The sequence below is a fragment of the Carlito syrichta genome, unplaced genomic scaffold (genome assembly GCF_000164805.1).
Source record: "Carlito syrichta isolate Samal-C Ts95f unplaced genomic scaffold, Tarsius_syrichta-2.0.1 Scaffold279535, whole genome shotgun sequence".
In the NCBI taxonomy this organism is placed as follows: Eukaryota; Metazoa; Chordata; class Mammalia; order Primates; family Tarsiidae; genus Carlito; species Carlito syrichta.
The window spans coordinates 346,870-361,909 of NW_007223631.1; the positions used below are offsets into that span (position 1 = coordinate 346,870).

The following is a 15,040-nucleotide window of genomic DNA, read 5'->3' on the forward strand; positions in this document are numbered from 1 at the left end:
GCCCGGCTGATTTTTTGATTTATTGTAGAGATGAGGTCTCGCTGCCCAGGCGGGTCTCGTTTCAGTTCTTTTCATTCTTCTCATATAACTCTTTGAAGACACAGCACTTTAAAATTATAATTGCTTGAGAAGAGCTTTCAGAAAAAGTATCAGAACAAAACAATTGACTGTGGACAGCAAGATGTAAAATGGCACAGATCTGAATTACACAATTGACAAGGAAATTCGGTTACTTATGTGGCACACAACAATATGAAATAGGGTTGGGCTTGATGATTTATGCCTATAATCCCAACACTTTGGGAAGCTGAGGCAAAAGGATTGTTGGAGCCCAGGAGTTTGAAACCAGCCTGGGCAACATAATGAAACATTGTCTCTACAAAAATAATAAAAATTAGCTGGGTGTGATGATATGCACCTATAGTCCCAGCTACTTGGGAGGCTCAGACAAGATTGCCTGAGCCCAGGAGGTCAAGGCTGCCGTGAGCCATGGTCGTTGTGATCATAGGCAAACAGAATGAGACCCCTCCAACTTGAAACAAACAAACAAACCAAACAACAATTTAAAATAACCAAAATTATGACTGATAGCATTTATACCAAGACATATCACACATCTAGGAACTTTATACAATTTTGGAACCATATTAATAATACATATATTAATTAACATCACTAAACATCATTCCTTATTTTAACAACACTTCCCATATAATTTAACATCATTCCTTATTTTAACAACACTTCTCATATAATTTAACATATCAGATAAGCCCAATTGGCTTACTATTTCTCTTTTACAGATTCTTTGGGAAGTTTCAGGGCCCTCTGAAACATAACAGAATTAGTTGAAGGTTGAAAAAATTAATTCTGATTTTTGAGAAGTTTGTCAAACATCAAAGGTTTAAATCACTTGAATAGGGTCACAGATCACTAAGAAGTAAAACCAAAGTGACAAAAGATTTCAAAGGTACAAAGCACAAAAAATTATCTTGATGAGACACAAAATCTCTGCTTTCTAGGCCAGTTACCTTAAAGGTAAAAACAAAACAAAACAAAAACCTCTCACAAGTTTCTATTAAGAACAGATCAGCTGGGCTCAGTGGCTCAGCCTGTAATCCCAGCGCTTTGGGAGACCGAGGTGAGTGGATTGCCTGAGCCCGTGGGTTCGAGACCCGCCCGGGCAACTTGGCAAGACCTCATCTCTACAATAAATCAAAAATTAGCTGGGCATGGTAGTGCGTGCCTGTAATTCCGGCTACTCGGAAGGCTGAGGCGGAAGGATCACTGGAGCCCAGTGGGTTGAGGCTGTGGTGGCCGGGAGCATGCCACTGCACTCCAGTCTGCGCGATGGAGTGAGACTCCAACTAAAAAAAAAAAAAAGAGCAGATCAGTGCTTTGAGAAAACACTGTTGTTCCAACACAAGGGCCCACACTCTAGTCTTTCTTCAGAGTACTTTTGATGATCAAAATTGATGCTCAATTTTAGAAAATATTATGAATAATTCTCTTCAAATTTTAGTCAACTTGTGAACACATGAAATTTCTTTCATGAAATTTATCTTCCATAAACCTTCTACAACTTGCTTAAAACTTCAGTTTTGCCCTATACTTCTTTTTTTGTAAATTGGCATTCTACATTATATTTATTTCCTTTTTCCTCTCATCATTTTGACCATGCAAAGGTTTCTCTCAGGGAAAAGAAAGTTACTCTCTCTTTTCACCTTCCTTCCTCCCTCCCTCCTTTCCTTCCTCTCTCCCTCTCTTCCTTCTTTCCTTATTTTTTCCTTTCTTTCTTTTTTTGAGTCAGGGTCTCACTCTGTCACCCAGGCTGGAGTGTAGTGTCATGATCATGGCTCACTGCAGCCTTGACCTTCTGAGCTCAGGTGATCCAATGGCCTCGGCCTCCTGAGTAGCTGGGACTATAGGTGTGAACCACCATACTTGGCTAATTTTAAAATTTTTCATAGAGATGAAGTCTTGCTATATTGCCCAGGCCTCCCCAAAGTGCTGGGATTACTAAGGGCATGAACCACCATCCTGGAGTCAATTTTCTTTACCTAAAATACATCCTCCTAACTTTTTTTTCCACATTTCTCCTATTTACTGATTTCTTCCTGCATTGTTTCTATTTCCCTCTTAAATCTATATTTTGAAATAACCTTTGGATAACCTCCAACACAGGTGAAATTACTCTTTTTAAACTAAAAATATATCCTCATTTTAATAATAATTTTTCTCACCAAAACACATTTTACTTTCCTTGTAATCACATATATTAATTTAGAATTTTAAACTCTCAGTAACCTTAATTTTTTTTGAAAACCTAGGAAGTAAGCAGTTTGGATGGTTTGTCACATACCAACATTTTATGAATATCCATTTCACAATTCCTAGAAACATGTACTTCCACAAGGATTACTTTTTTAATGTTTACTAACAGACCCAAATATATATAGCTTCTCTATACCATACTAAAACAATTGACAGCCAGGCATGGTGACTCATGCCTATAATACCAGCACTTTGGGAGGCCAAGGTAGGAGAATTGCTTGAAGCCAGGAATTTGAGACCAGCCTGGGCACCATAGTGAGATCCCATCTCTACAAAAATAAATTAGCCAGGCATGGTAGTCCATGCCTGGGGTCCTAGCTACTAAAGAGGCTGAGGCAGGAGATCACTTGAGCCCAGAAGGTTGAGACTGCGGTGAGCTATGATTGTCCCATTGCACTCAGCCTAAGTAACAGAGTGAGACTATCTCAAAACAAACAGACAAAAACCATGATGCCATTGTAGGTCATGCAGGGCTTGTTGGGTATTATATTCTGCCTTGTACTCATTTGGAGCTTCTTCAGTTCCCATTAACATGTATGCTAATTGGTAGAGATCAGGTTTCTGGGTCATTAGTTCCAACTTAAGACCCTGAGTTTTTCAGAAAACTTTTGAAGTTCTTCCCTAGTTTTAGGAAAAAAAATGTTTTTGTTTTTGAGTTGGAGTCTCACTCCATCGCTCAGGCTGGAGTGCAGTGGCACACTCACCGCCACCCCAGCACTGACCCGCTGGGTTCTGGCTATCCTTCTGCCTCAGCCTTCCAAGTTGCTGGACCTACAAGTGCACGCTACCACGCCTGGCTAATTTTTTTATTTATTGTAGAGAGGAGATCTCTCCAAGTTGCCTGGGCTGGTCTTCAACCTGTGGGCTCAGGCAATCCACTTGCCTCGGCCTCCCAAAGTTCTGGGATTACAGGCTGAGCCACCAAGCCCATCCCCGGAAAATTTGTAACCATGTCCAGGGACAGCAAGTCACTAAGGGATTGTTTACTGAATTTTGGGGTGTGTTCTATCTTATAAGGAAACTGTTTAACTAGTTTTGTAGAGAAGAAGGCAACTTAAAGAGAGAGTTAATAAATTATGAATATTCAGGCAAAGTAGGATGGAAGCGACCAGTTGGGATGATGATGTCAGTTTTGCCATCCTTGGTACAGGGGACATCTTACATTTCTAGTTTTTCATTAGCTCTTCACCATGAATCTTTTTAAAAGGCTATTTTATTTTACTTTACTTTATTTTTTAGAGATAGGGTCTTGCTATGTTGCCCAGGTTGGAGTGTGGTAGCTATTCATTCACAGATGTGATCATAGTGCACTGTGGCCTTGAACTCCTGGGCTCTGCCTCCTGAGTAGCTGAAACTATAGGCACATGCCACCACATCCACTAAAAAGGCTATTTTAGAATTCTATTGTTGCTTTGAGGCTTCTGAATGCCAATACAAATCCCCTTCTCTCTGCCTAATTCAGAAGGCTAGGGATTCAGGTGTACTTTCTAGATAAATGGTCTTATTTATCCAGAATGTTCCCACGATGGCAGAATTCCACAGATAATTTACAAATTTAGAATTTGTAATTCTAAATTATCTTTAGTAAGATTTTTGCCACTTTTGTAAATATTTGTAGTTTCCAAAGTCAGAATCTTGCACAGGAAGAAGGCAGGTCCACTGCAAGGTAAGGTACTCAGACCTTTGGGAATTAGAAACCCATTTTTATGTTGGATCTTGAATCTCTCAGAGCCAAGATGGCTTTGGCTTCGAGATCTCCTTGACTGACTTAGCTAATGATTTACCAGTTTCTGTCTTACCCAGTCAGGTGCCCAAGTCCTCAAGAAAAAAGCACCCAACTAAAAAAGAACGCATATACTGCAAATTCTGAAAGCCAACCCTTGTGGCAACAATCACTTACTGCAACTACTGTCAGTTATCTTTAAAACTGCTGCCTTTCTCCAGTCACTCAGGCATCACAAACCCAGAGGTCCTGTGTCCTGCCATGGCACAGACTGACCCTTAGCACCTCAGGTCAAATACTTTCTCACAGGGCACACTAAACCTTGGTATCCCGGAAGCCAGAGACTAGAGAGCTCAAATGCAAAGAGCAGAGCTCAGGCCTGGGAGAGACTTAAATTCTCAAGGATCCATGAAGAAGACAGAGTAGCTCCCCCAAAAGAGGGCTAGCGGGGCCTCTGCCTGTGTTCCTCAAGGAGTCTCAAGGTCATGAGTGCCTCCCTCAGGTCCCTTTGTGTTAACCAGGTCTGTCAAAGAACAAAGTTACAACAGATTTTAACATCTCAATTAACTTTATTTGCAATTCTAGAATCTGGACACACTTCATTCCATAAAATAGAATGTGCCTCCTCTTTTTTAGAACTATTTGTTATTGTAGTGTCACCACAAGCAAACACTCTGTACACATTAAGCAATAGCTCTGAGAAATTTTTTTTTTTTTTTTGAGGCAGGGTCTCACTCTGTCCCCAGACTGGAATGCAGTGGCACAATCGTGGCTCACTGTTAGCCTCGATCTCCTGGGCTCAGGTGATCCTTCCACCTCCACCTCCTTAGTAGCTAGGAACCCAGGCATGCACTACCATACCCGGCTAATTTTTTTACTTTTTTGTGGAGATGAAGTCTTGCTGTGTTACCTAGGTTGATCTTGAACTCCTAGGCTCAAGTGAGCCTCCCTTGTTGGCCTCCCAAAGTGCTGGGATTACAGGCATGAGCCACCTGCCATGAGAACGTTTGGGAACCTAGAAAGATATTACTTACAGTTTGTGCCACAGACCTGACAGTGGTGCAAGATCAATGGGGGGCTTATTATGAGGAGAGCAGTGTGAAATTGACCTAAATCCCTTAGAACAAGAGAATTCTCAAGGGTGTGAGTCTCTGTGTCTATGTACAAATGTATGTGTGTAGGAAAGCTCTAGTGCTTAAACTGAGTTCTCTAGAAGCAGAACCTGAGATGGGGATTCTTGCACATGTGATTCATTGAGAGAGTATGCCCAAAGAACTTTATGAAGCAGTGAGGGGAGCACAATAGGGTGGGGGAGAAGCTGGTCAGAGTTGTGGTTTCAGAAGTCCAGCTTAGATTCCTGCTTTCACAGGGAGCACCACAGCAAGAAGTGCACCAGAGAGATATGCCTCCTTGATACAAGAGGACTGCCTGTTTTTACCCCCATAGATAATGGCTGCAGGCTACCCATGCAGTGGGGGTAGCCTCCCAGGCCTCTTCAGCTCCCATTAGACAAGGGAGTTCTCCAGAGAAGGGCACAGCTGTGTGCCATTAGTGGCGAGGCTCCCAGCAGCTGGAGGATGGGTACATTGGCCTAGCAAAAGGGACATGGTCGGGCACCCATGGTGACTACAGCCAATTAAGGGATAATCATTCTCTGTGCTACTGGAAAATAATTCAGTCAGTTCAGAGCAGTGTCTCACTTTGGAAATGAGGAGAAAAAAATGAAAAGGAAGGAGATACAAGAACTTAGTATAGGTTGATGTTATAAAACTGTCTTTTGCTAGAGACTAACTAAATATTATCTCTTTCTTTTGAAGATCATGTGATAGAAAAGCTGGAGCAATGTGGTTTCTTTGATGATAACATTAGGAAGGACACATTCTTTTTGACTGTCCATGATGCTATACTCTATCTACAGAACCAAGTGAAATCCCAAGAGGGTCAAGAATCCATTTTAGAAACGGTAAATATTTAACCTTTCTACATATATTTCTTTGCTAAACTGTCATGATTTTGGTAACTGGCAGAAGTTACACAAATCTAGCCTAGCTGTTGCATGTTAGGCCACCTGCGTAACTTTTTGGAACCTCTCAGTTTTTTTTATCAGGAAAGGAAGTACAAAATTTGCTTTCCTGGGTAGATGTGAGGACTAAATAAGATAGTTTATGGGAAAGTACCTGGTAGTAGCAAGCATATAACAGTTCTACAATGTGTGGGTTTACTATAACTGGGCATTACTATAATGCCTTTTTTGAATATAGTGCTGAATCTTGGATCTTGTGTGATTTGTGTATGTAAATTCTCAGCAATCTGGAAACCCTTGCATCACAAATGTCTTGAAATAGGATCCATCAGCCATAAGTAATCTTAGCAGAAAAAAAAAAAAAAAACGCAAATAAGTTCAGGGTTAAATTTTTCCCCCAAAATAGAATAGACCCTGATTTTCTACATGTCTTATTTTGTCAATTTTTCTATCAAATACCCAGAAGGGGTGAACATTCTGGTATGGCTCCTTGGGCTTGACCTACAGATGGGCCTGATTCAAGAACCTCCTTCCTTCCTTCCTTCCTCCCTCCCTCCCTCCCTTCCTCCCTCCCTTTCTCCCTCTCTTTCTTTCTTTCTTTCTTTCTTTCTTCCCTTCTTTCTTTTCTTCCTTTCTTTTTATAATTTTATTATAGAGTTGTGGGGTACAAGTCAGGATTAGGAACATAAGTAATCTATAAGCAGGTGAAGTTTGGGCCTCCAACTGGTCCTCATTTCCCCTGGTTTAGGACCAGGTACCCTTTGTGTGCTACCTGCCCCTTCTCCCTCTCCTGGCAGTGTCCCGTAACTGCCTATCCCTCCCTTGTGCTATTGTGATTAATAAGAACCTTTTTTCTTATGGACCCCTTCACAGTGAATGTGGGAAACTAAGACAAACACCTTAGTTTCCAAATATAATAACAATCATGATTCCAGTGACATAATGGATTATATTTTAAATTGCTTCCTTTTTTTCTAAAATTAGAATACGTAGTTCCTTATTATAGATTGGCAGGTGATGTTGGAAGTAAAACTAATTAAGAAAACAATATTACATTATTCTTTTCAGCTACTGTTAGGAGAGAGATTGTTCTATTTATGCTCCTGAGTAAAATACTAGTCCTAACTACCAAGGTGTGGCTCTTAAGTACTAAAAAAGGAAAAAGTAGCACAACCACAAATCTTAAAAAATAAAAAAGGTACATATAAGCTGCTCATCTTTGAAAACTAAGTCTTTTTCTATCTCATTTAAAATTCTCTAGCCCATAGGTAACAGCAACAAAATAGGATCATATAAAGTATCTAAAAGAAAACCCACATTGAAAATAAAACAGAACCAAGGTATCGAGTTCTTTGTCAACATGAAAATAGTTGTTATTTGTTTATACTCATTCTTATCTAAGATCTTAGGCCACGAATGTCACAAAAATCACTAACCAAGAGTACACCTACCAGGTTAGACTCAATGTGGTTTGCAATCAGGGAGGTACTATGAATGGCAGGGACAGATTTTTTTGTTTTACCCTGAACAAACGTTAGACTGAGTATAACAGAATGCTTGTATTACACACTTACTGTGTCATAAGATAGTGGCTTGAGCATTCCTGGTGGCCTGTGATATTGGGAGGCTTATACTTCTGTGTCTCCTCAGGGTCTAGCACAAAGTCCTATAGGTGACAGATGTATGGTGAAGGATGATGTACTCCACCTGCGGTACTTTCCTTCAGGAAGAGTCACTGTGTATCATGGATATTGCAGCTACAGTGACATGACCCTTTCCCTATCCCTTTATTTTACCATCATAGAACTATCCCAGGAAAGCCCCAACTTGTAGTTGTACCCAGCCTCTACCTTTCCCATTATGTCATGACCATTTGTACAGGGACTTAATTCTCTAATTCATTTCCACATGAGCAAGGATAATTGGTGTGTGTGTGTTGAAAAGTAGCTAAGTAACTCTTCAAAACATCATTTTAGCCTGCTTATATATTTGGAGTTGCTTTAGAAACATTCTTCTTCATGCAAAAGACAAAGCCCAAGTTGTTGTTGGTTTTCTCTGTATAGAATATTAAATTATATACTACTCCCTAAAAAGCACTGGGCCAGGTGCGGTGGTTCACAACTATAATCTCAGAACTTCAGAAGGCCATGATCACTTGAGGCCTGGAGTTTGAGACCATCCTGGGTAAGATAGCAAAACCTTATCTCTACAAAAGTAGTTTTAAAAAGTTAGCCAGGGGTGGTGACACTCACCTGTAGTCTTAGCTACTTGGAAAGGCTGAGATGGAATAATTGCTTGAGCACAGGAGTTTGAGGCTGCAGTGAGCTATGATTGTACCACTGCTGTACTCTAACCTGGGGGACAGAGCCAGACCTGTCTCTAAATAAAATTTTTTTTTAAAAAGTAGAACTTATCTGAACAACCAACTTGGTCCATAGATGTTGGTTTCCATCCCCGATAAAATGAATTTCCATTCACTTCAATTTGGGACTTCTATTGTCATCAGTTACAAGCTGGACTTCTATTGTCATCAGTTACAAGCTCTTCATCGTGTATTCACTGCATGTTCAACATGATATTAAGTGCTCTTAGCTCAGCCACTGAAAACGAAGCACTATTGACTGCTGAATCCTTTAGGCAGAGGGGGTGACTTGTTAAGAGGCGTATGCGTCAGAGGCTGGTTAAGTGAACTGAGAAGAAGTTTAGATAATAGAGAACTCTATCGGTTTCACATCTGAATGTAAGAAAATGATATAGGGAAAATCCTAAGGTGGGAAATATAAAAGAATGAGACAGCTGAAGAGGATTCAGAAGCATATAAAGCATAGATGAGAAACACCAGCAAGGTTCAAATCATTTTCAGTGGAATATCAGGTGGGTTGATGCTATTATATTTCTACTCTTTTTCAAGATCACCCTCATTCAAGACTGCAAAGATCCTCTTGAATTAATAGAAGCAGAGAGGATTGAAGAAGAGCTTGATGTTCAAGATGAGGTATGATCATTTTCTTCTGAAGAAAGCAATTTGGATTAAATCTTGAATAAATAGAGTAATACAAATAACTTTTAAAAGATTAAGAACTGACAAGGACAATTAAAAAAAAAAACAAACCCAAAAGGTGAGTGGGTGCAGTAGTTCATGCCAGTAATCCAAGCACTCTGGAAGGCCGAGCAGGAGGACCACTTGAGCCCAGGAGTTTGAGGCCAACCTGGGCAACACAGTGAGACCTCATCTTTACAAAAATAAATAAATAAATGCAAACTTTTAAAAATACCAAAAGGATGGCTTCATAGAAAGGGAAAATGGAAAATAAGAATTCTCCCTTGAAGACATTAAGTATCCAAAGACATTTTACTAGGCATATAGAGAGATGATCAATGATAGACAGCAGCCAACACCGGTCCTGATTTGATATCTAAGCCTCTGCATACTGCTCTTTCAGAGAACTAAGGCATAGGACAGAGGAAAGATGAATAGGGGACATTTCTAAGCCAGTACTTTCACATGCTTCAGGAACAGCATGTGAGGAACAGAAACGGTATGACCTTTCTTCATCTGATTGATAATAGCTTTAAAAAGATACTCCCTCCACCGGAGACTGCCTCTATGTATTTCAGATACTCTCAGGCCATCAGACTATTCCTAGATAACTTGACTGAGCTTGTATCTGAGTAAGGTCTGTGGCTCTACCACTGAGCAAATGTGAACATCAAAGGAAGGCCATAGCATTTTAAATTATAAAGATTTCTTAGAATTCGGGGAGTCCAGTTGGGTGTAGTGGCTCACGCTTCTAATCCCAGCACTTTGGGAGGCTGAGGCAGGAGAATCTCTCTCTTTTTTTTTTTTGAGTTGGAGTCTCACTCTGTTGCCCAGACTGGAGTACAGTGCCCGCTCCCGGCCACTGCAGCCTCGACCTGCTGGGCTCCAGCGATCCTTCCACCTCAGCATTCCGAGTAGCCGGAATTACATGCACATGCTACCACATCCGGCTGATTTTTTGATTTATCATAGAGATGAGGTCTCGCCAACTTGCCCAGGCGGGTCTCGAACCTGCGGGCTCAGGGAATCCACTCACCTCAGCTTCCCAAGGCGCGGGATTACAGGCTGAGCCACTGAGCCCGGCTGTAGGAGGATCTCTGGAGCCCAAAAGTTCAAGACCACCCTGGGCAATATAGTGAGATTTCATCTCTACAAAAAATAATTTTTAAAAAATTAGCCAGGTATGGTGGCACACACCTGTAGTCTCAGCTACTTAGGAGGCTGAGGTGGAAAGGTCACCTGAGCCAAGAAGCTTGAGGTTGTAGTGAACCAGAATCATGCCACAGTACTCCAGCCTGGGTGACAAAGTGAGACCCTGCATCAAAAAAAGAAAAAAAAATCTGTTAGTCCAAGATCCTAGCACCTGCAGAAATCCCTCCTACACCATCACTGATGGATGTTCACTCAGCTGTTATATGAACATTTCTAGACACTGGTAACTAGAGACTTCTCAAGGGAGTTGTAACAAGGTTGGAAGTCTTTGTTAGTTGTGTTTACAAAACTGAATTGGCCTCTCTGCAATAACCACCTGGTGAGCTGAGGTCTGTCTTCCTTAGAAACCCAAACCTTCCCACCGAACAGCCCTTCAAATATCTGAGAGTAGCTTTCATGTCTCCACCAGACTCTCCTCCAGAGACTCCTCTAATTCCTTCTACTGTTCCTCACAGACATACAGTTTGTCAGTGCTTCTTGGGCCAAGATAGGGACACAATGTGGTCAGGCCAGCATGGAGATTATGGAACCATGGCCTTCTTTGATCTTGTCAAGATATTTCCATTACTGCCACTTAAAAGTACATTTAGTTTCATAATAACTACATAAAAATCTTGGTGTTTATTGAGCAGGGGTTGATTAAAGACTCAGGCTTTTGCACACAGACTATAGTGTAGCAGGGGTCTCCACTTATATGTATTTAATTGACTTTTGACCCCAATGCAGAACTACACATATTTCTGCCAGATGGTGTCCTATTGGTTCCAGTTTGTTGACATAGTTTTACATTCTAAATGTGTCATTCAGGCTGGGCTTGGTGGCTCAGCCTGTAATCCCAGCACTTTGGGAGGCCAAGGCGAGTGGATTGCCTGAGCCTGCGGGTTTGAGACCAGCCCGGGCAACTTGGCAAGACCTCATCTCTACAATAAATCAAAAGTTAGCCGGGCGTGGTAGCATGCACCTGTAGTTCGGGCTATTTGGAAGGCTGAGGTGGAAAGATTGCCTAAGCCCAGCAGGACGACGCTGGGGTGTCCATGAGTGTGCCACTGCACTCTAGAGTGCGACTCCGACTCAAAAAAAAAATTATCATCCAGCATATTGACTCTCTCCCTGCTCCACCCATTGGTGTCGCATGCCAATCTAATAAGTATGCCTTCTCTGCCTTTTTTCATGTTCTGATAAATATGTTGAAAATAAAAAACATCCAACCCCCATGATAAGATCAGGCAGTAGGGACAACAGGCAAAGATTTTTGTGGAAGAAATCATAGACCCTGCATCTTAGCCCATCAGCTCAGTGAGCCCAGGAAAATCATGATTGAGCTAAGTCCTTTCACCTTCAGTAGTTTATGACTGCTGATATAGGGCAGCCTTAGATTAAGCAAAAACTAATATATCAAAATGAGAACTTAAGCCAGGCACAGTGGCTCATGCCTATAATCCCAGCACTTTGGGAGGCAGAGGTGAGAGGACTGCCTAAGCCCAGGGGTTTAAAACTAGCCTGAGCAACTTGGCGAGACCTTGTCTCTAACAAAAATTCAAGAAGTTAGCTGTGGTGGTGTGTGCTTGTGGTTCCAGCAACTTGTAAGGCTGAGGCAGAAGGATTGCCTGATCCCGGCAGGTCAAGGCTATGGTAGTCGTGAGCATGCCACTGCACTCCAGCCTGGACGACAAAAAAAAAAAAAAAGCAACTTATGAAAAAAAAAGTAACTTATGAAGCTACTACATTATAGATTATTAATTGATTGCCATATAAAATAATAATTCCAGTAGGAATTCTATAGATGGTAAAACAATATAGCACTATGGTTTCAAGGATATTGATTTTACAGCCAGACAGACCTGTATGCTAGTCCTGATTCTGCTACTTAGTGGCTATGCAACCCAGGGACAATTACTCTGTGTTCATTTTAGTGTCTTCATGTAAAATAGAAGCAATAACACCATAGAGTTTTGAAAAATTAAAGGGTGCATGTAAAATAAAAAGAACAGTGCCTTGCACATAGCAAGTGCTCAATAAATAGTAATCATTGCTTTTAAATAAATCCAATAAAAGTATGATAAGTCATAAAATTAAGTTTCTACCCTACTTCTATTGTGGTGATATACATCTAAGATGAACAAAAGTAAGCAACCGATACTATAAAAACATATTTGTAAAAAAGATAACATAGACTTAAGGAGGATTCAGTTGCATGAATACTTTGTCTCCCCCTTATTTCCACAGGCTATGCGCAGACTTGCTTCCTGAAAGCAGGCTCAGGAGGGGCCCCTTTGAGCACAGACTGCAAGACAAAATTTATCCAATCACATCATTCTATGCAAACATTTTCTGCATTGACTATTTCTTTGGACTTGAAACACCCATTCTTTTTCTAGTATATATATTTTTTAAATCTTCTATTCTTTTAACCTCTTGACCATTAAAAGAGAAGCACTAAGATTTGTTTCTAGGCTTTATTTATAAAATGAATAGCTTACCTTTTAAATGTGCAAAGTGGTGAGGAGAATTGTTCGGGTGATCTGGTAGTGTCCGGGATCTGCTGATGTTACAATATGGTGCTGATGCTCCATGATAGACTTGTTAACAATGTCCACGTGGGTGCTAGCGCCTCTGTTCAGTTGGTGTGAGTGTTGACCCTGTGGTCAGGTGAGTCAGGAATGACTAATATAAAGAAAAATGAGTTTTTAACTGACCTTAAAATCCATGAGCTGTACTGATCACAGTGTAAAATCACATTCACTAAATGCTGAAATAAAACTATGAATGCATTTATCAACAAGGGGCTTCAAAACCACTTTTTGGTAAATAACTCCAAGTTTTTAAAATGCAAATTTAGTTAGTACTTAATAATGAAATGTTATTCTATGGAACCAGATATATAACCAGAATTCAGGGTCTCTTTCATCCTGGACATGATTAACTTAAAAGCTACAGAACTGAGCTGATATTTGAGAAACATTGATACAGAGAAGTGAAACAATAAGGGGATTTTCATGGTTTATAAAAATAATTGTTCAATATGATACTAATCATTGACTCACAATTGAAATGAAGGAAAACCTGACAGATTATCTATTTTCAAAATGCAGTTTTAATTTATCTTAGCCTAGAAATGATCTTTGTGTGGCAGTATATATAGGTATGGTCTATTTAAAATTTGCTATTTTGAGCAAAAGAAAAATTTGATGTGTTTATAAAACCATGGTGATTAAAATGAGTTTGAATTTTTTCTTTAAAATTTTAGTAGTAAGCCAAGTAAATGATCTTTAACTGAACTCTGACTACTTTAAAAAAAATACAAACTAAAAATTGAACTGTCTATAGCAGTTCAAATGTTATAGCAAAAATGTTCTATGTTTAAGATGAGTTTTTAAAGAAAGTATTCTAAATGAACTCAATATAAAAAATTTTGTTTGGAATATACACATTGAAAATATATAGGATTTTTTCAAAATCCATATTTTAAGCCCCCAATTTTTATTTTATGTCATTTATTTTTACTTATTCTTTTCTGAGTGCCAACAGTTTTCTAGGTATTGTGCATAACATACAGGCTCTGGTCTTGTGGACTATTCCCATATATTTCATGCTGGAGTGAATGAAGTTGTACGTCATTTGTAGAGAAAAATAAATACCCAGGTCCCCAATTCAGACAATGTCTTGCTTTATTGAAAACTATAGTTGCCTGACACCAGTACTTTAGTAGGTGGAGGCAAGAGGATTGCCTGAGCCCAAAGATTTGAGACCAGCCTGGGCGACTTGGCGAGAACTCGTCTCTACAATAAATAAAAAAATTAGCTGGGTGTGGTGGTGTGCCTGTGGTTCCAGCTAGTCTGAAGGCTGAGGCGCAAGTATCACCTGAGCCCAGCAGGTCGAGACTGCGGTGACTGTGAGCCTGGGCAACAGAGTGAGACTCTGACTCAAAAAAAGAAAAGAAAAGAAAACTACAGTCATTCCCATGTATACTAAAATCCATGCATATTCAAGTCCTGTAGTTGGCCCTGCCCTACGGTAGAATGTCTTATCTCTGTTTCTTCTTAACACAACCAGAAAAAAAATGTGTTTACTTTTGAAGGTATCTGATTGGTGATCATATCAAATTGGTTGATCCTGAATTCTGGTTACAAATCTGGTTATAGCATGACCAGGATTATAATACTGTCTAATTTTCACAGGAATGCCTGCTTATAATAGCAACAAACCATATCTCTAAAGAATGAATGTAACAGTCTTGCAGAAAATGGATGAATACCTCTGCTCAATAAAGTTAATATGCACTGCTCACTTTTTAGAAGGAAATACCAAAGTTACATTTTACAACAAGGCAGCGTTTGTAAATTTTGGGTCCATTTGTAACTATGCAAGACCACAGTTTGACTTGTTTCGCAAGCACACTGTAGGAATACCATCTCTTCTATGCATTTTGTAAATAGTAAGCATACTTTTAATTCTGTATTGTCAATGGAAATTCTACTTAAAATTAAAGCTGTCTATTGTTATATTTGTAACCTATAGGATAAGATTCCAGTATTGTATATGAGTTTTAATAAGTGAAAAAAATCAAACCATGAACATTTAGAAATTTTTGCACATTTAAAAACATAAATGTAAAGTGCCTTTTAAACTACTTGAATGTGTCCTTTCTGAACAAAACTATTAAATATAATAAGAAATGAACTGAGAGTGATGGCAGGCACCTATAGTT

General features: G+C 39.8%; 1 protein-coding gene across 1 annotated transcript in view; it reads left to right on the forward strand.

Annotated features, from left to right (window-relative positions):
- Positions 1–14,109, forward strand: part of SLC26A4 (solute carrier family 26 member 4) — a 59,489-nt gene extending 45,380 nt beyond the window's left edge. The window contains exons 18-20 of the mRNA XM_021709730.1: positions 5,875–6,020; positions 8,992–9,075; positions 12,559–14,109. Of these exons, the coding sequence (XP_021565405.1) occupies positions 5,875–6,020; positions 8,992–9,075; positions 12,559–12,582 (254 nt within the window). The 3' untranslated portion in view covers positions 12,583–14,109. The remainder of the gene's footprint in view (positions 1–5,874; positions 6,021–8,991; positions 9,076–12,558) is intronic.
- The last annotated feature ends 931 nt before the right edge of the window (positions 14,110–15,040 follow it).